General features: G+C 38.4%; 1 protein-coding gene across 5 annotated transcripts in view; it reads right to left on the bottom strand.

The window, feature by feature from the left end:
- Nucleotides 1–1581: 1581 nt before the first annotated feature.
- Nucleotides 1582–20415, bottom strand: part of ARHGAP6 (Rho GTPase activating protein 6) — a 311446-nt gene continuing 292612 nt past the window's right edge. For all 5 annotated transcript variants that reach the window (XM_014256203.2, XM_014256239.2, XM_088051977.1 and 2 more), the window contains exons 8-13: nt 19596–19744; nt 16338–16517; nt 11806–11903; nt 5596–5858; nt 3554–3634; nt 1582–2808 (exon numbers count right to left, since the gene is read on the bottom strand). In XM_014256203.2, coding sequence (XP_014111678.2) covers nt 2108–2808; nt 3554–3634; nt 5596–5858; nt 11806–11903; nt 16338–16517; nt 19596–19744 — 1472 coding nt within the window. In that variant the 3' untranslated portion in view covers nt 1582–2107. The remainder of the gene's footprint in view (nt 2809–3553; nt 3635–5595; nt 5859–11805; nt 11904–16337; nt 16518–19595; nt 19745–20415) is intronic.

Below are 20415 nucleotides of genomic sequence, written 5' to 3'. Positions count from 1 at the left end.
CTCCTGTATTTAGAAGGGTTTAAAATGAAGAGATGGACATCTAGTGAATCCAGCATCTTCTGCAGCAAGATTTACACTATGACTGGTTTTGGGGACTACTTGGGAGTTTCCTGTAGAAAATCTGTATCAAGCCTGGAATAATACTGAGACAAGATGAAATAGTAAAGATTGTAAGAGCTCATTTTTGTCTTTCCTTATATTCCACAGTGATTTCAATTTGGGGTGGACTGCCTTTATTTTGGAATAAATTGACACAGAGCTGCTGCAACAAGGGACACACAAGAACCTTTTCCTATTGAGTCTCATATCATGACAATATTTGGAAAAGCCTTGCAACTACCAAAAGAGAATGACATTTATTCTGCATAAAAAGAGCTACAACAGTCAAAGTCCAAATCCTGCCCCTTTGGCAGGCTTGGCTTGGTGCTTTTATCTTATAACCTTACTTGGAAAATGGAGATACAATGAGAAATGGAGACAGGAGGGGAAGGATGGATAAAATCTATCTTTATATGATGGATTTTAAGCCTCAAACTAAAGTAAAACCTTGAATCTTGTGTATTTAAGCTGCATTTGAAGGTGGCCTTTAAGCTCCTATGCCTTTTAGATTTTTTTGATAGAGACACTCAAGAATGTAATATAAACATATCAATATCCCATAAACTTTACTAAAAAAAAAAAAAAAGGAGCAAAAATATGCTCATTGTTTTACTTAGCTTTTTATTCCATCATTATGGCACAAGATAGAGCTTAAAGACAACATCACTGAATAAGTCTTCAAATCCATTAAAATTAAGACCAATATGTTTTATAAAATTCTTTTGAATATGATACACTTTTCCTTATGGAGTGCTAAGAAGGAATTTCTCTGGAACGCTGCAGTACATTGCCACCCACTGCCCACAAAGGGCTCTGCAGCTGAAAAACAATGTATAAAACAGCAACATCAAACACAACGCAACGTACAGCTACCGAGGAAGTGTGACTGACCCAGGCCTCGGCACAATATTTATAGAAACACAGTTTCTCACAGTTCTCAGCTTCTCCAAATGTCATGCTCATTTCTGAAACTCTACTTGACTCCTTTTCATGTGTGTGTCTGCATCTTTTTCCTTTCTCTCACTTTCTTAATGCTGGAGCTTTGTTATTTCAAAGGAAAAGCCATGTTCTTCCTCAGTGTTATGCATCTCAATTTATTAGGTTTGGTTTTCTAAAATTTGGATTCCAGTTTATTGTTTTAAAACAATACATAAAATCATACATTTATAAATATATATATTATATCCTGCATATATAACATTGGTTTTCCTTTAGAATGGGAGGGCAGACTTTGCACTATGTACTTCATTGGTTTAGGCACAATGTTGTTCTTAGATTCTCTGAGCTGCTTCCTACCAGAATCTAAAAAAAATACTTTTACAATCTTGTATGAAATTTCAAAGTTTTTTGCAAACATATGTATAAGAAAAAAATATTTTGTATTCTCCCCTCTAAGCTCACTACTACCCTTATAAAATATATGGCTTTTCATGTTCCCCTTTGTTTTAGTGTTTTTCAAAAGGCAGTGAAAAGAAGTACAACTTTCCCCTTTAACAGCTTTTTTTTTAATATATATATATATAAGCACAGAAACCAGCTTGTGCACTTTCTATAGAATTCCAATGCATATCATGGTAATGTAAGTGCAGTGATTTTTTTAAAAAAAAGCAGTCATGATTGATTGACATCTGTATATGAAAACATAACATGATTATCATACAATACCCATTACAGAATATACAATCATCAAAACTGCAGGTATATAAATACATTTTTAGCAACATCAAAGCAACAGTTTTATCATATACACAGCATATGCATACAGAGTTATTACACTAAAGTTTTCACCTTGTTTTTTTCTCAAAAGCTTGCTGAAAAACAGGAACATATGGAATTTGTAAATTAACTGCTTGACAGTTCTGTTGAGAAATTAAAGTGAACAAAGTTTTTTAAAAAGTATATGCAATTCAGTTGGTATAAAACAAACAAGCCCTCCCTGTTTTCCAATGTCACCGTGGTTTTCCTGTGAGACGGAGGCAGGGGTATGAGCAGCAGTTCCACAGTCAGATCATACAAGGGTTTCTGGGAGGGCATCAGGGTTGTCAGCTGATAACAGCTCCCAAATCTGCCACCTCTCCCTTTGCCACTCATTCCAGTCCGCCTCTGAAACGCTCTTACTGTTGTGGCTGTGAGGTGCTGTGGAATAGTGGTGACCCGCTTGTGTGTGCGGGGCCAGCTGCTCCTGCCTGGAGGTGGCCTGGTCAGGGGCTCTGCCTGGTGGCCCCCCAGCTGCTCTCGAACTTTTCTCTGGGCGTTGAAGTCTCCACAAGGAGTGCAGCGCTGAAGAAACACTCGGCCGCTGCGGCAACGCAGAGCTTGTTTTTGCTGGGCCTGGGTAAGGGGGGGGTGGCCGCTCTTTCCTGTAGGAGGGCTTGGCTGTGCTTTGCAAACAACCCACATTCAAGTCGTGCTCACTGAGGTCCTCCACACTGCTCAAAGTCAAGTGCTGCTCCGACTTGGAGTGGGGCAGGTCTGAACTCGTGCAGCCAGCCTCGCTGTGTGGGTTACTGCACACCCGAGGCACCGCGGCCTGGAGCTGACACTCGGGAATGGCGGCTGTCGTCTGGCTCCTCCGCATGACCTGCCTGCCGCTGTCCAGTTCCGAGGAGCTGCCCTGCCATCGAGGGGAATGCACGGCCAGGTTCCCCTGGGAAAGAGAGCACTGTCCGGGATGCAGCGAGCTGCTTTCATAAATGTTCCCGTAAGAACCTGGGCATAGAGTCAGAAACACAGCGTGAGTCTGCAGGACCATTCGTGTGGCATGCAACAAGCTACTGCTTTTCCCTTGTATCACACTGTGGAAGAGGGATGGGGGCTGAGACAGGCTGAGAAAGTTGGGGCTGTTCAGCCTGGAGAAGAGAAGATTGCACAGAAACTCATAGCACCTTTCAGTATCTGAAGGAGCTCTCCATCAGGAACTGTAGTGATAGCACAAGGAATAATGGGTACAAATTGAAAGAGGGGAAATTCAGGAACACGAAGAAGAAAGTTTTACTCTGAAGGTGGTTAAGCACTGGAACAGGTTGCTCAGAGAGGCTGGGGATGCCCCAACCCTGACAGTGTTCAAGGTCAGGCTGGATAAAGCCTTGAGCAACCCAGTTTAGTTGAAAGTGTCCCTGCCCAAGGGAGGGGGATTGGGATTAGATGATCCTTAAGGTCCCTTCTAACTCTTATCCGTCTATGGTTCTGATTCTGTGAATTCTAGAAGAATTTAAAACTATTTCTTGAAGCAATTTTAAAATGACTTTTCAAATTATATTTGATAGTTTGAAATGTTGCTGTTTTCTGTATTCCACTGAACATTGTGTTCCTCTGCACTCTATTTAAGTCACCTTTTAAAAGTCTAGCTCTGGACAATGTGAAGTCTCCTACTGGTTTCACTGTGATTTCTTGTAAACAAGTAATTGGGTTTTTCTTTGCTAGATTTGGGCTTTAAAATTGAGAAATTACTGACCTGTGATTACTGGATCTTTGCAGCCACTTTTCAGCGTTGAATGCCAAGTGCCCCAGATATCAAAATGATCTTCAGAAACATCTAAACAGCAGTGAAAGCAGGGAAAAGATGATGAATCAATCCTCTTAAAGGCATTGTTTAGAAATATACAAACAGAAAGGTAAAACCTTGTGTAATGTATCAGAGCCATTAACATCCAGCGGCACCTTCACTGTGTACCTAACAGGAGCATCTCATGTGTGAGACCCCACCTGGAGTACTGTGTGTAGCTTTTTAAAAATTCTTTTTGTTTCTTTTTTCTCTTCTAATTCTGCTGCTGTGCTTCTTCTGCACTTCTTTTTACTCCTGGATTTCTCAGCTTCTCTGAGATAAGCTCCTTGGGGATATTCCCTCACAGGGAGTCCCGCTTATCACAGTTCTCCAGGTCAGAACAAAAACTCCAAATCCTGTTAGGATCTTGTTTCTCGTGTTTATTAGGATGTTATCACAGAACTTGGCAGGTCTCTCCAGACTTTGTGCACAAGTTTAATTCACTGCAATCTGGCTCTTTTTCTTCCTGATGGTACAGAATGGCCTTGTGGCTCACTTTGTGTCTCACTTTGGCTTTGAATGCCCAAAATGCCCCCGAACCATGCAGTTCTTTTATCTTTATACTCATTCTTATCCAATTAACAATAGACATGTATATTATTTTTCTTAATGACCCAATACCTGTGTGCTGCACTGTGGCATTTTGCACAAGAACAGGGGGATTTGGTCCAACAAAGGTAATTTCTGACAAAGCACCCTCAGGCAGCCCCAGCCCCAGGGGTCACTGTAAGGCATGCTCTATCAACCCAAGGATGCTGCCAGTCTTACCCAGAAGTGCAGCCACAGAACAAATATTTAATGAAATGCTGGGTTATAAACAGCTTAATGCTTTTTTTCTGATTCCTCTAATCAGTAGAGAAATCTCCTAATTTCTCATGGCCCAACACCTTCGAGATGCATATTAAAGTACAAAAGATGGTTAATATGATAAAACTTCAGGTAATTTCCTGTTTCATAACTTAATAGAAGTCTTACCAAATTCTTAAACCTGTCCAGAAATTTAGATGTTGCACACAGAAGATAAATTCCAATTGACATTTATAAAGCATATCATTCAGACAGTCTAAATCCCATTAATTCCAAAGGGAATTAATTAAGTGCCTAGGCAGTACATCTGAAATTAAGTGGTATTAAAAATACCACCAAACAGTTATATGCATCCCTAAGCATTGAAAGTTCCTAAAGTTTGGCTCACTAAACATAAATTTCATGGACGATAATTTTATATATATATATATATACACACATATACATACATACATATATACACACACATATATACATACATACAGATATATATATATATAGATATATATATAGATATATATATTTATAGGAAAAGCATCTTGAAGTGCTGGTGAGCTATTAGTTTAAACCAGATTTCTTTACCAAAGAAATCATTCAGGTATGCACTTCTCAGGTAGCTTTGGCAATAATGGATCCCTGCACTAGTATTGCTCAGTGTGTAATTGGTTGCAGATGTAAAGCTGTGCAGCTCAGCTGCGTTTTCCAGTGAGAGCATGTTGAGATCATTCTTTACAACTGGAGAAAGTTTGTGCCTGAAATCTTGAAATCTCAGCTTTTTCCAAAACCTGGACCATAACCTTGTAGGTATTACAGTCCCATGAATCAGGACTAGACTTTGCCATGCTGTCACAGACAGGCGGAAAAACTACAAGTACAAAGTTCTATTTTCCTAAATAATATCTCCAAATTTTGAGAAGTCCCATACCAAAAGCAACCCTGGCAGCTGGCTGATCTAATGAGGACTCAGCACAGTTCCTTTTAGGTTCAATTAAAAAAAAGGATATTGGCCTGTCATTTTTTTTTGTAAGGTTATTTACACTATTGCTCCTCAAATCCTGGTAGCTGATAATACAAATCCAGCACTTTTCAATTAGTTCAGGAATCTCCATCAGTCACTAAGGATGATGCAGCAGGATGCACTATACCTTTTCCAGCCTGTGATGTAGAAGAGTTCTCCTTTGGCTTAGTTTGCAAGTGTCCAACCAGCGAGTACTGCTCAGGTACCTTGTACAGCTTATCTGGGCTGTGGGCAACTTCTTCTTGCATTGCCACCAGCGAGCGCTCAGACAGCACCGGGGAGTTGTTGTCGTAAGGGGAGACATCACCACTGGAAGCTTTGTTGGAGTCTGTGGAAGAATGTCTTTCTCCTGTGGAGTAGGAACCTTCTGACCGCAGCATCTCAGGGCTCCTAAGAAATTTTGATGAACAAACTACTGTTAATACAAAAAATGTTTCATGTTCACAGTTACAGGTGCAGTTTGACATCAAGGCCAGGTTGGATGGGGCTGTGAACAATCTGGTCTAGTGAAAGGTATTCCTGGCCATGGCAGGGGGTTGGGAATTCGATTACTTTTAAGATCCCTTCCAACCCAACCATTCTATGATTCTATAGTCACACATATAAAATCAAATACACGAGAATGGTCACAGCTGCTGAAATGAAAACACTTCAGAAACAGTTACTGAGGTGGATTTTCCATGAGTAAAACTTTTGCCATGAAGTGGCCAGCAGAGGCCACTCAAAATCAAAAGATGCTGCTGTCAAGAAAGAAATCAACAAAAAACCCACACAACTGTACAGTAAACCAGAAGAAACTAAGCAGTGAATCAATTCCTTATGTTACCTTGACAATGTAGCTTCTGGCAACAATAAAGCCGAAGGCATGATAGGGTAGATTAGTTTGATGCTAAGCAGTATGCTAAAATAAATTCTTGCATTCTGAAGTTCTACCTAGAGAAATCAAGCACTCAGCTTGCCTTTCACACTGTGAGAATGATCCTCTTCTTAAGAAGGTAAATATTCTACAGAGGACAATTAGATATATTTACTGTACTTATGACTGGGGCATCAAACAACTGGTTCTACTGATACCTTCTATAACTTCTTTTACCTTTTCACCTTCACACCACCACCAACATAAACTGCCTTTAATTTCACCAAGAAAAGACAAATACAACTCCCACCTAAGTGCAGGCAAAGGTCAGAGAGGCAAATTTTTGAAATGTGCTGGGAACATTGATGGAGATTTCTTGAACTGTTCCAGTTTGTTGTGCAGGTAGGAGGCAGGCTGTGAGTCACTGAGTATCACAAAGAACATGTAGAACTACTCTGTAAACAAACATAACTTTTTTTTCCTGTTGTTCCTCGCTAACTTATATTTCTATTACTCATTTCTTTGAAACCTTTGTTTCATAAATGCTTATCTTTTGTTTCTCCTGAGTCAAACACTTCTTTCAGTGACCTCTCATTAATATCTGTACTAGTTAAACATGATACAACAGAGGCTCATTCCTGTAAATGTCTGAAAATGGTCAGCCCTTTACATAGTCAAATTCAAAGACAGCTTGAATGTAGTTGAGCAGCCAAACTCATTTCTCTCTATGGAACAGTAGCCCTCTTTCCCGACAAATAAGAAAAACTGAAGAAAGAAAATCAAGAAAACACACAGCTAGCCACAGCACAGTAAATTTTAACACAGAACTAATGACAGAACTTAACACCACTTTCAAGCTGTTGTTTTTATCCCAGCTGATTTACATATCGCATGTCCCAAAAACTACAGTATATACAATTGACAGTATGGTCATTATGCTATTCAATATTCCTATTTTTTTTTTCAGTATGAAAGCAACCATAAATTGGGAATTAATTAAATACTGTTACTCCTCAGTAACTCTCAGTGATAAAACCATGGCTGGAGTTAAACTGAGGCAAACTCAAGAAACAGAGCTGCCATTTGGCAAAGCTGCTCTGTCACAAGCTTCCCAGAGCAGCATGGTAATGCTGGGGAGCCATTTAAAAAAAAAAAAAGCCCTCAATTAAATAACTTCTCATCTAAACTTTTTATCTGAACATGAGTTCTATGTAAATTAATCTATAAACAGACACACACTGAAGAACTATAGTTTTTTAAGTATGTTTAATTCTATAACAAATCCTTTTTCTCTTTTCTTGCCACTTGATTCTTTCTTTCTATGCTTCTAAGTACTAAAAACCCTTGTGCAGGGATATGAGATTTAAGCAATGTCTTGGGATTTTCAGAAGAACTAGAAGGACCTCCTAGAAAAGGGGGGAAATGTTGATATCTGCAGGTTTCCTATGATCAAATGTGCCTCTTTCCAGCCTTCCAGACTGAATGCCATCTACACAGTAAGGTTTATTGCATGTAAATCTTTGCAGCATCAAAACCTAACTGTGCTGCACAGGGCAAAGACAGAGGTAAACCAGCACTTAGCCATGACAAGGTAACACAAGAAATAAGGGAAATGGAAATGAAAGAATGTGGAAACATAAACTTGAGCTTTGTGAAACACTGATTTCATGTCTTACCTTCAATGATCTGTTATAGTCTACCTCTTCTTAAGACAGAGCTCCTGCTAAAAATTTACCTGAATGAAAACTTTCAAATCTTTGGAAAGATTCAAACATTCAAGTTTCTACACTGATTTACAGTTTTGGCTGGTAAGACCATACTATTTTTTATATACACGTAAAATATCACTTTCAAATCTATTTAGGCAAAATTCCTTTAAAAATCAAAGGAACTGCTGTGGACTATGTCAATCTTACTACAAGAAACCATCAAAATGGATTAAATACTTAAAAGCAGGAAATTGAACTCATACATTTGCAGCTACACAAAGAAAAAACAACTTGCAAGAAGACTTTCGTTTGCTCTTTGCAAATAAAGGACAAATTCTTACAAATCCCTTAAAATGAAAATTTTACATCTGTTTGCTTTATTGTTTGAGTTTATATTAGCAAATGGATGTTTACAACAATTCAAAATCCTTTTTCCCTTGGATAGTGAGATTCTCTACCCACTCACTAGGGAGGAACTAAATTGGAAGGCAAACATAAGTACTGTGCAAGATACCCACTCCTCTACATGCACTATATGAGGAAGGGCAGATTATGGTCCCCACGAAGAATAATAGATGATTATGTGCAATCAAACGTGAGGAATGGGAAGGCAAGTTAAGTATTTTCCAGGGGTTTTGAAGTATGCTAAAAAAAAGATTTTACAAGTGGCTAAGTATCAATTAAAAGACTTGAAAGCAGCAGAGGGAACCTATGCCACATGAATTTAAAAATACAATTTCAGATTCCAAAACAACACGCATCTTTCTATGAATTGATGTAGTCCACCAGAATCTACTTGCATGGGTGGAACTGGAAATGTGTTAATCACAATAATTACTTCTATTGAGGATATTCCTACTTTTCTACTAGCATCAAGGTTATCAAAATAGGAAATCCCTTTCTCTTTCTGGCAGAAACGCTTTTCTTTATAACTTAATGCTTCTGAGTGGGAAAACAATTATGCCCTCAAGAGGCAAGTCTTACAGTGTGATGGCTTGGCAGCACACAGTAGTAATTTCCACACATATTTGAGTAACACAGGTGCTACCAACAAAGCAGATTACTGTGGGATTATGATGTAGTTGCTACTGTAATAGAGTAGAGGGCTCAATGTTTCAAGGAGCCTCTGCAGCTTTAAAAACTGCGTTTACACGTACTGTATGACCTGTTGTATGGCTTCATCTTTGTGTCACAGATCAGGATGGATTAAAACTCATTATCATAATCCAAAAACATCCAAAAATGCTGTAACTTCGAAACTTATTTACTCTGAAAGGACTACTAATCATGATAAGCAATAAATAACCATAAGAAATAGATTTTATTTTTTGTTAGTTTAAAGATGCTTCATCTTACAGCTGTAAACCCAAATTCCATTGTCATCAAGCCAACATACAAAAAATTGGGAAGTCACCCACAAAAGCACACTTCACAATTGCTGCCATTTGTAATTAACGCTTTGCCATGAACAACTTCCATAAATTCCCTGACACACTGTTCACAATGCTCAGCTCTTAAATGAACTGAAAGATGAGGAACATCTGATTTGTCCTCCTCTGTGAGGAAAAGAGATTGTGTTTTCTCTGTTAGATCAGAGTCAAGAAAGCATTTATAATGACAGCAAGAGCAGAAATGTGAGGGCAATTGCAGAACAGGACCTTCAAAGCAATTAATGTGACATTAAAGTCTTTTGTTCCACAGATCTACATTTGTATTTTGAGTATGTGACCAGGCAATTTCCAAGAGCAATAAGGATATATTGTGGAGGCTTTTTTATGAAATTAAGACAAACATCTCCTGCTGTCTCACATTTCTTATAGGAAAAATAAGCAACACACTTGTAGCTTCGAAATTGAGATTATGTTGTGAAATACATGAATCTCTTAAGAGCATTGCACTCCTAGCAATAACACTAAGCAACATTCTCTCTAATTGCCTGGAATATCTTAACCAAGAAGTTGCAACCACAGTGAAAACATACCTCATTAACATTAAAAGTAAACCACTTACGTGACATCAGAGTAGAAAAAAAAAAGACAGTAATTTTTTACTAACTCAGTGATATTTCATCTGCCTGTTACTGACAATACAATAAATTAGTACTACTGTAGTTATATGCTCCTGTTTGGCTTCAGAACATTTCCTTACAAAATGCCTTTTATCAGTTGTGACCAGCTTTCCACAAAAGATGCATTTTCTCCTGTAGCTGTGCAGGCTGGCTAAAAGTAAGGAAGTTTGAGGAAAAGTCAATTAAGGAAAAAGGATCTAACAATTACCTGTTACATCCACAATGATTTGTGACTAACTTATGCACAATTGGTATGTGTAGTCACATGTGAGATACAATTTGGTGTCTTTTTATTACATAGATGGTGAAATCCAGCATGAAGTTCTTATTAGCTTGAGTTAGAAATAATACAAACATTCCAAACTAAGGGCTAAAGGAAGAAGTCTCTGCACAATACCTTGTGTCATATGATTTGTAGTGTCTGTCTTAATTGTAGTCTTGGCTTCCAGCAAATGTGAAACAAGTCTAAAAGACAACTCATGTACCTCTATCCTGCGCTTACTGTGATCTAAATATACACATGGTTACTTGTCAGACAGACAAACCAGCTGAAATTATTTCACAGAGAAAATTACCCCAAATCAGATGATCTGTGATAATTTGCTACTTCATGTGGTTAAGTTAGCAAACTAATAAAATCCTTTACAACTCAATATATTCTGCACATATTTTTGTTTCCAAATTTTATAGTTAAAGAAAGCTTTTCCTGAAGGTGTTAGTTACACTATTTCTTTTATACCTTTCCCTTTGAAGGCAGGCACACTATTACATTACCTCCAACTATGCAATGTTAAGAGGGAAAGAAAAAAAATCATAGCTAACTGACTATACAAATTCAATTTTAATTGTATTCTGAATGCACTAGGCACTTTCCACAAACACAGGAAGACAAAGTCCAATATGTCCCAGAGAGTTTTTAGAGTCTAGAAACCCTCTTAAAAATTACTTAAAGCAAGTCCGTCAAATTTTGTGATTTTTGGGTCTGCCATATTGGGATTCACTAGAATAAAGATAATGACTGTGTGGTCCCATAAGAAAGCCAGAAATCCTGTCAATCTGAATGTACAAACTCACAGCATTAAGGCACAAGGGTGCAGGCATATATACACCACACACAAGGTCAGAATATGTTATGCATCATAACTGCTATAGTGACCAATGTGATTTTTTTACTCTTCAGATCTTTCACAAAGCATAAAATTAAATAATATCCAAAGTCTCCACAGGGCTGCTGTTGTTGGCTTGCTCACAACATCCTACGCATACAGGACAGGAAAAGAATGACAGAGTGGTCAAGCAGCTCACTGTGACGGTGTTAAGGCACTCTAGGGTGTGCTTCAAGGACAGTGGAATACATGCTTCCAGTTACCGAAGACTGCAATAAACCCAAGACATGAACCAGCAGATGACTAAAATACATCCTGTCATATAATAGTGCACTGAGTATTTTTATATACATGTCATTCTGTTCTCTCCAGCAGAACACAATCTTTCCTCTGAATCGGGGAAACAAGTTTTGTCTTTAGAAAAACGCTGTACAAGAGTCACAATTTCTTTGGCAGAGTCTGTGTAATAGGGAGGATATTTCTACTCCACTGTAGACAGTGCAGAAGAGCTGTGGAAAACTAGAACCTTTTGGACACTTCCAGTGGGAGATAGAAATTCCCAGCAGAAAAAGGGATGATGAAAAAACAGATTACTCACGATGACTGGGAAGCTTTCCTCCTCAGCAAATAGTCTACAACATCTGGGTCAGTCTCTAATAAGCTAATAAGCACTTCATTCTGTAAATCAGGGGAAACCTATGAAGACATAAAAAAATACTTAGTTGGAGGTTAATATCCTTTCACATCCATTAATTTTGGTGCTATGCTTAATCTAAACGACCAAGTACATTTATAGAAAGTATATAAAATATTCAGAAGCTTTCATTTAGAAGAGAAATTTCATGTAATAACAGATGAAGTAAGACTAAAGATCACTTTGTACAATGTTCAATGCTGATTTCTGTTGAATAACTAGTTGCTATCCGGTTGGTTATTATATCTGAAAACAACAGCGGGATTACTTATGTATCACAATCTCAAAAGCTCCAGTTTGAGGTCCTCGCTTTGAACTGCCCTTCAAAGATCTGAGGACATTTACAAATCTCCATCTGCCTCTCCAGCCACTCTGACCAACAGGCTCAGTCAGAATTTGTGTCACCCTCTTTGGAGTTTGGCCTTCTGATTTGCTAACTTTGTCTTTGCCCTTTGTATGGGTATGAACTTTCAAAACCCTTGACAGCTTCAGATGCTGCAGGATACAGCAACATCTCGGGGGCAGGTAGCAAAAATGGCACTCCAAAACCTGCACAAGAAAACTTTGTCCTTCCAACTGCACTTTACATGAGTCTTATCAATCCTCAAGTGAGTTTGTCTGTTTTGTCCACATTACAGTGGAACATTCAACTCAAAACTTCAAAACACTGAAACAGATGAAGCCATCCAAGAAACCTGAACAGCCCAGGTTCACCCATGACAGATGGAACTCAATGCAAGACAATCTCAGCAAGGGGTCATCAGCTGGGCAATATATGTTTCTGGATACAATCTGTCAGAGCCTGAATCTCTTGACCTTCAAGCCACACTTCATGGACCATTTGTTCCCCCGTCACATTTCCTGGGAAATAGGAATAAAATTACTAACACATTCCCCAGAGGAATATCTCATTTTGGGAGGCATTTAGGAAGTGTAGTTACATAAAAGACATATTTCTTAAAATAAGGAAATAATTAGAAAATAAATGAAGATAGGAATAGTTTAATTCAAACTGATCCAAAATCTCTATGAAAAACTTGTGTAACCACATACTCATTTTTTAGAAATTGTATTCAGTCTCTGAACTGGAAAAATATCTTACTGATGGTCACTGATACACTAGTCTTTAAACAAAAAATTTTTATAGGAATATAATTTTTGGAAACCTGGTGTACTGTAACTTCTCTGTTTAGAAAGCCTTTCTAAACACTAGAAGAAAAAGTTAACGATTAAATAAAAAACTTATTTTTAAAATTAATTAAAAAACTTAATCCAAATGAAGTTTCATGGTAAAATAAAATCCACACATTTTTGTCTGTAATTTATTACTCAGCTCTATATCAAGTAATTTGTAAGAAACTACTGAGAGAACTTAGTCAGAAAAATAAAAATACATCTTGCCCTATTTAAAAAAAAATGATAAATCAGTCTTTCATTCCATCCAAACCAGTCTGAAAAAGTTCCACCAGAAGTTCAATTCCAATAGAAAGCTTTTGGGAAACCCAAACTTAACAGTTCTACTGATTCACAGGACTTTTACCAGAATGAATCTGCAAGTAGATTTTTACTGATGGTCTCCTTGCTATCTACCCACTGGGTTTGGAGCTTCCTCCTGTGCAGCAGTTTTCTTCAGCTTAGTTCAGTAACTTGACAAGTGTAGAAATGATATGCACCTAATCATAAACTTATAGAGAACTACAATATCAGTATCTCAGGAATATGTCATCGTAACTATTACTGAATTAATTGTCTCACTGGTAATTACACCTAAGTAGATGGATGAGAATTTGAAATTTGGGACAGAAGGGAAGCCAAGGCACTGCTGAAATAACAGCTCTGGAGGATGTAGAGGGACGTATCAGAAGGCTCTAGGGTCGTCAGGGCTCCAGCAGAGTAACAGATATTCTGAGATTCTGGGGTTGGGTGCTACATGATAGTCACAGCTGTTGAGACCCAGAAGGGTGGAGGGACCCTTGAGGTGTGTTCTTTGTGCCATCCCTTGCCACTGATGTGGCACAGAATGGCAGTGTGTGGCTGCCTCTGCAGTGGGAAGGCCACAGTAGCCTCTAACTGTGAAAATATGAAATTTCATACACTCTGTAGCACTTTGCAGCAGGGCTGGATTTGGACACTAGGAGATTAAATACATGAACAAGCTGCTGTTCTCCATTTCTCATGCCAAGTCAAAAATGAAGGGTGGTTTGAGTTGTGCCTCCTTTCATTCAGCTGTGGGACATAGTTCAGAGAACAGTCCTTAATACATCCCCATGAAACATTTTAATACATCCCCAAGACTCACTGAAATGGGCAAAATTTGGACATGAAAGTGATTATCATCACTGACATCAATGAAACACGGTCAGATTCCATCTTCTATAAGAAATCCACTTTTGCACGGTACTGTTGTTAACAATAGTCAGTAAAAATGGTGCTCAATATCCTGCATTGTTCCAACAAAGAATCTCTCTGATCCACCAATATGTCAGAATCATTCTGATATTGTGGTCTGGGTACCCCAACAAATCCTGGTTTCCTAAGGTTTGGTTCACAAATGTTGTTCCAGTTTCAATGCTGAAACCAATCACAGTTTTATAACCTCTCCATACATAAAATTAACAGAAAGGAAAAAGCCCCAAACAAACACAAAAGCATCTGAGCATTAATACACCATGTTACAGCTGTAGCCGAATGTTTAACTTCAAGTGATCATTTTTTAATGTATCAGAAATGTCAAGTATAAACAGTTAAAAGCAACTCTGGAAAACAAAAGAAATTCTTTTTCCCACACTTCATTTAACCTCCATATGAAAGCTGAAGCACTGAAGAGATGAAGGAATAAATCCATCAGAATTAGGAGCCCAGATGCAGCTTAGTCTAACTTTAGCCTCATCCTTTCCACACAGAAAGTCAGAATGTGTGCCTTAAGTATTGTGAGATGTGTCTGTGCTGTAAGAAGGTCTTACAGAAAAACAGCAATAAGAACACTTGAAGTATTGTAAGTATTCTATTCAAGTATTATTTTAAACTTGATAGTGCCAAACCACACTCTGGGCCAGCAGACCTTCACCCAAGAGTGCAGTTCTGTCACTTTCTTTTCCTGATGTGGAAGGAAAAATAGAACCTAGCATTTTGCCCAACCGTGAAAAGCATTAAAAAAACTCCCAAAAACAAAACAAAACAAAACAAAGCAAAAATGATTGCAAGTGTCTCACTGGTACAAGAGTAAAAATAAAAGGCAGGAAAGCCACAAAGAAGTTCATCTGAGGCTAAGAGATCTGAGGCAGGGCTCATGATTGCTTTCTCATGCTCTACTCCCTGTTGAAAGCTGATAGACATCTTCCATTTACAGTACTATGTGGCCATCAGCCCACAGTTCAGGGTTGTTCATCTTCTTCCAAAAAGGTCTCCAGCACTCAGCTTTACTGAAGCACTGAAGGTTTCCAGAGTGTTTTTCCTGCTTTGGGAACTTATCTCCTCAGGGTAACATACAGTGCTGCTTAGTCTCAGGACACAACAACCAAATTTTTTTCCACTTTTTCATGATTACTGGTTCTGTTACAATGTAATACACATTTACTAAATTTAGTATTTACTGCTGCAGTATTTAATAAATTTAAATTTACTATTATTGTAGTATTTACTAAAATAAAGGCAGAATAATAGTAAATAAATATCCACTAGGTCTGACTGGCCTCTGCTATCCCAGAGCAGGGCTCCCTCAGACACAAGCCATGCTGAGCTGACCTACAATTTTGTACACAAAAAGATCCTAAGATAAAGCCACAGAATGAGCTGCTCAGGTAACTTACAGGCATGAGAAATGTGATCTAACTAAGCTCTGTCTTAAGTAAACAACATGTCCAAGTCCAAGGCCACCAGCCTTCTTATGAAGAACTTGCTTGCTTGAGAAAGAGAACTAAAGGGAACCCAGGAACTACACAGATTTATGTTTTATTCCTTTTATCCAGCTAACAAACAAGAAAGCTTTGTCCTTCCTCTCCATCCAATCAATAAAAAAGTCTTGGGTAGGGAAGGAAATTCCTTAAATTAATCAAAGATCTCTTAATCCCTGCAGAAAAATTGTCTTCCTAACTTCCAAAACTGAGATGGGAAAGAACATTTTCAGTCTTGGCCATGCACTGCTCAGTATACAACTGAATGGCCAACCCTGTCATTTTCACAATCTTCTAAACAATATATCTTTACCTACACAGAAACCATTCTATACAAGATACAAGTACACATTTTTAATATTTTCACTTACTGCAAATCATTCTCCTTGCTAGAAGACTACTCTTTTTTAACCAATAATTACTGATCCCATTTTAATGCAGTTTCTACATTTTATTTCATTCCCATCTATTTTAATATTGATCAGGTATTTTCTCATTTGTCTTACAAATGCATACAAATAATATGAAAAAATATCCACCCACCATGAAAAGGGTTTCATAGTTTTCAATCATCTTTTGCACAACAGCTATGATAGCAGTACTCTCTTCAGCTCGAGCTGAGCTCTGAACTGAGAATTCTTTGTCTGTAGATTTCTGCTTGTGCAACAAGTTAGGGCCAAAGATGGTGGCCAGGTTAAGCGATGTCATTTTGTTCCCAGTAATCTAAAAAAGAGAATAAAGATGAGTGGGGTCTCACAGGGCCTAATGTATACAGATATGTATATAGACACATCCATACACGCTCACACCCCTACACACACACACACACACACACACACACACACACACATTCTTTCTCTCCCCCTAGATTTGGCAGATGTTTCATTCATCAAAACTAAAACCTGCTGCTTGCCAATAAAAAGGAATTACTTTTAGAAACACCTTGTTTTGAGTATCTCTGCAGCAAGCACTGTAGATTTTCTGGATATATTTTCAAGCGAATTAGAGGAGTAGAAGGTGGAAGTGTTTTCTGCCCTTAAGTCCCTGGGAGCTCAACAGTAGCATACTTCTGAATTCAGAGAAACCTCCCTCCTACTTCCGCATCTCAGCACATTACATTTGGTCTTTTAAGACCAAATACTGAAAGCTCCTGGCTTTCTCAAGTGGCATTCATGGCTTGAAACATATACAGTGATACTTTTCCATGTTTAAACTGTTGAGATAATTAAGGAGCAGGCTCACAGTTTTTATTAGTATTTTCCTGTGTTTTTAGAACATGCCAAATGTTTACTTGTTAGGTGGCTTTTTTTAGTTTGTTGGGTTTTTACCTATTTTTCTACTTTTATAAACCTGTGCTCAAGGAAGCAACAGTAACCTGAATTTTGAGGAAGTAAAAGGCTAGGAGTACATACTAGGCTAGACAGGAATTATCTGAAAAATATGTCATTACATCAAAAATTTCATTGTCCCATTTGTGATTAGACTATTATTTTCCCCTTTTATTCTTTCAACAGTGCAAAAAGCAGAGGTCATTTGAATTACTAATTTTTAAAAAGGATATAAAGAAACATCAAAAAGAGGCAGTAAAAATAGAATTTCAAGAAGTGAGCTGTACAAAATATGATTTCAAAGCAGTACTCAATTCTAATTTATTTTGTAGCTCATCATTCACCCAATATTCTGGTCAAACCTAAAACTGCACTAACTACACCTGGTTTATTTTTTAAAGAACTCAACTAAACAGCACAGAAATGACAGTAAAAAGCTTGTCTTTTTATTGGTAGGAGCAGTATGTGATGTTGGAAAGACATCTGTACTAAGTAGGTGCATGGGCAGTCATAGCAAATATGTTGTCTCTTTGTTTAGAGACTCATCCCAGCACAACTGTGAGAACAGCACACCCTTATTTGCACATCACCAAGCATCCAGCTGTTTCTCAGCTTTTTAAACTCTGAGTTTTGAGGCACGGTGGATGCACAGGCACAGGGTACCTCAAGTGAGCTGGGGCAGCCCTTGGCTCTGCCCAGACCTGCATGTGCAGGCTGTTTGTACAAACAGTGAGTGAGCCTTTTCTTAAGGGCAGCCTCAAAAAATGTTGTAAACATTTCCACTGAAATTAACTGAATGAGTAATTTTAATCAAGTTAGTCATCCATCTTCATCTTCGCAAGAGAAGGGTTGTTGAAAGAAATCAAGAAGAGGGTCTGTGTGCCAAAGCTTGGCTGTTTTCCTTCCAGTGATAGCAAACAGTCTGATAAAACACATTCTCTTGCCCAGTATGCCTTTATTTACTTAATTCTTCATAAATAGTTCAAATAATTGTGAGCAGAATACTATGTTATCTATAAAAGGTATCCAGTTGCACATAATATTCCTGATGCTTACAATAGTGTCAAGATAGCTTACAGGAATTTGCCTTGCCAAAATACCTGTGGCAAAGCTGATGTACAACGGTTGAGCCAAATCAACTCTGTTAAGCAGCATCCCCTAGCCCTACAATAAAATCCTCTTGGGTACATTCCTGAACCAACAGAGAACTCTTTGCAGGACCAGGGGGACCATGACCTCAGATGGCTTATACATGTTTTTAAGCACAGTAAAACTGTTACAGGCTGCTCTTTCTAAATGCTTTCCACCACAGTGATATAGGTGTTTTTTTAATCAACTCCTTGCTGAGAACAAAAATAATAGCATTTATAGTGGATTTAAAAGTGAAATAGTCCTTGAAGTCACATACAACTCTGGAAGTTGGGACTTGTAAAGAATGAATAATTGCAGGTTAGGATTTGAGGCAGAAATTTGGCAAAAATAAGTGCTAATTGTTAAAATCAGACAACTGTAAAAGGCATCCAAATTTGACAAAATCAGCATGATTTTCCATCTGGAAGACAAGATTCTTGAGGAGTTTCCTAAGAGCCTCAGAAGTAGTCTCTGCTGCGGTTCAGAGGACTGAGAAGTCCTTCCACAAATAAACCAGTGTATTTTTGTCCATCACTGACAGACTGTATCCATTTTATTCAGTTAACAGAGCTGCCTCCTTTCGCACAGCATCCTGCTAGCTCAAGCCCTTCCCTGGCAGGAAATGGGAAGTCTGGATTTTAAGGTCTCTAGTGTGAATGGGCACAGGTGCAGATGTGAGAATGCTCAGGGCTAGAGCTCAGCCCCACGGCTGTGAGCATTTTTGTCTCTGTGGGGTGAGTGCACATCAAACTCTCCACTGAATTTGCTCCAGACTGCAACAGTTAAGGAGGTCAGAAAGAAAACAGGCAAATATGAACCCTGACTCCAGCTAATGATGAGGTTTATCAGTTGCAAGGATACAGCTGTCCTGTCCTCTGTTTTTATTTTTCACTACCCAGGGCACACAAGGAAGCTGAGAGAACCAAGAACGGAACTTCTATGTCCAAAAGTCATATAAAAAAGCAACAACAGAGAATGAAAAAATGAAAAAAACATATCCTTGCATGCCTGGCATTTTCTGAGTACTTTTCCCATAGAATATAATGGGATAGAACAAGGCAGCAGGGAAAGGATGGATGACATTAGATGTTCTTGACAACAAGGCTGGTACACTGAACCTCCCAAAGGAAGTGGTAGATGCTTTACTGATTAAGTCATACAAAAATTAAACCTTCACAGCCCTAAGAACATAGTAAACAAATGGCAGAAGTGCAGGCAAATAGATGAAGTCTCTCCCATCTTTCAGGGATATGCCAGCACTGTATATGTTTCCAGGCTTCAAAGGTCTCTTTTCAGACCACAGATTAAGCAAAGTCAAAGGACACAAGTGACCAGGACTTACCTCTTGGCCATCCTTGTCTCTGGTATCTTCTGCATGGCCAGCTACTGTGGAGAGGAACTGCAGCAGCCGGTGAAGGGTATCACAGTTACAAGGAGGTAGAAGATAAATGAGAAGCTGTAAGGTGCTGAGCTGTTCATCTGGCTCTAATACTAAGAGGGGAAAAAATATGTTCTAAGAAAATCACTCCAACTAACCTAAAAGCAGAACAAATATACTATTCCCAACCCAAAGGAATAGGAATAGCTTTGTTTAAGAATCATTTTCCTTACAACATCAGAAGAAAAAGAGAAAACTCTAAGGAAACATGGAAACTATAAGAACTACTGCTACGGGATTTTTGCCTTGGTCAACATTTTGCTCACAAGTTCATGGTATAAGAGAGCAAAATCCATGTTTTACACTCCATCATTATTACTGGGCTCAAATATTCTGTTTACTTTTCTATTTACTCCATTAATTTAGGTATAGCTACAGTAGCTGTCAAGCATTCCAGTCAGCTTTCTGCTTCAGCCATTTTTAATCAGTTTTCTTACAGTTTTTAATCTTGCAGAAGTACCAGGAGATTGGAAATGCAGCCAGAGAAATAAAGGGCATTCTGCTACCACTACCACTTGAACCATCTACCATCTAAATGGTAGCCAGTGACAAGGGTGGGACAGAGGCAGGATCTCAGACATGAGGGCTAGAAAGCATCTGAAGAACATATACCAGGCAGCTGCTTAAGCTTGAAATGTCCCACTTGAGTTTTTCCTAAATCCCTGAGAGTCTGCACTTGGGTCTTAGGCAACACAATTGGGAGTACTTAATATGATGGCTTTGA

This window comes from Pseudopodoces humilis, chromosome 2 (assembly GCF_049639895.1).
Source record: "Pseudopodoces humilis isolate 2021_Gansu_Grassland_sample_001 chromosome 2, ASM4963989v1, whole genome shotgun sequence".
NCBI classification, from domain to species: Eukaryota; Metazoa; Chordata; class Aves; order Passeriformes; family Paridae; genus Pseudopodoces; species Pseudopodoces humilis.
Note: the sequence above shows the minus strand (reverse complement) of the source record. Positions and strands in the feature narration are given on the sequence as shown.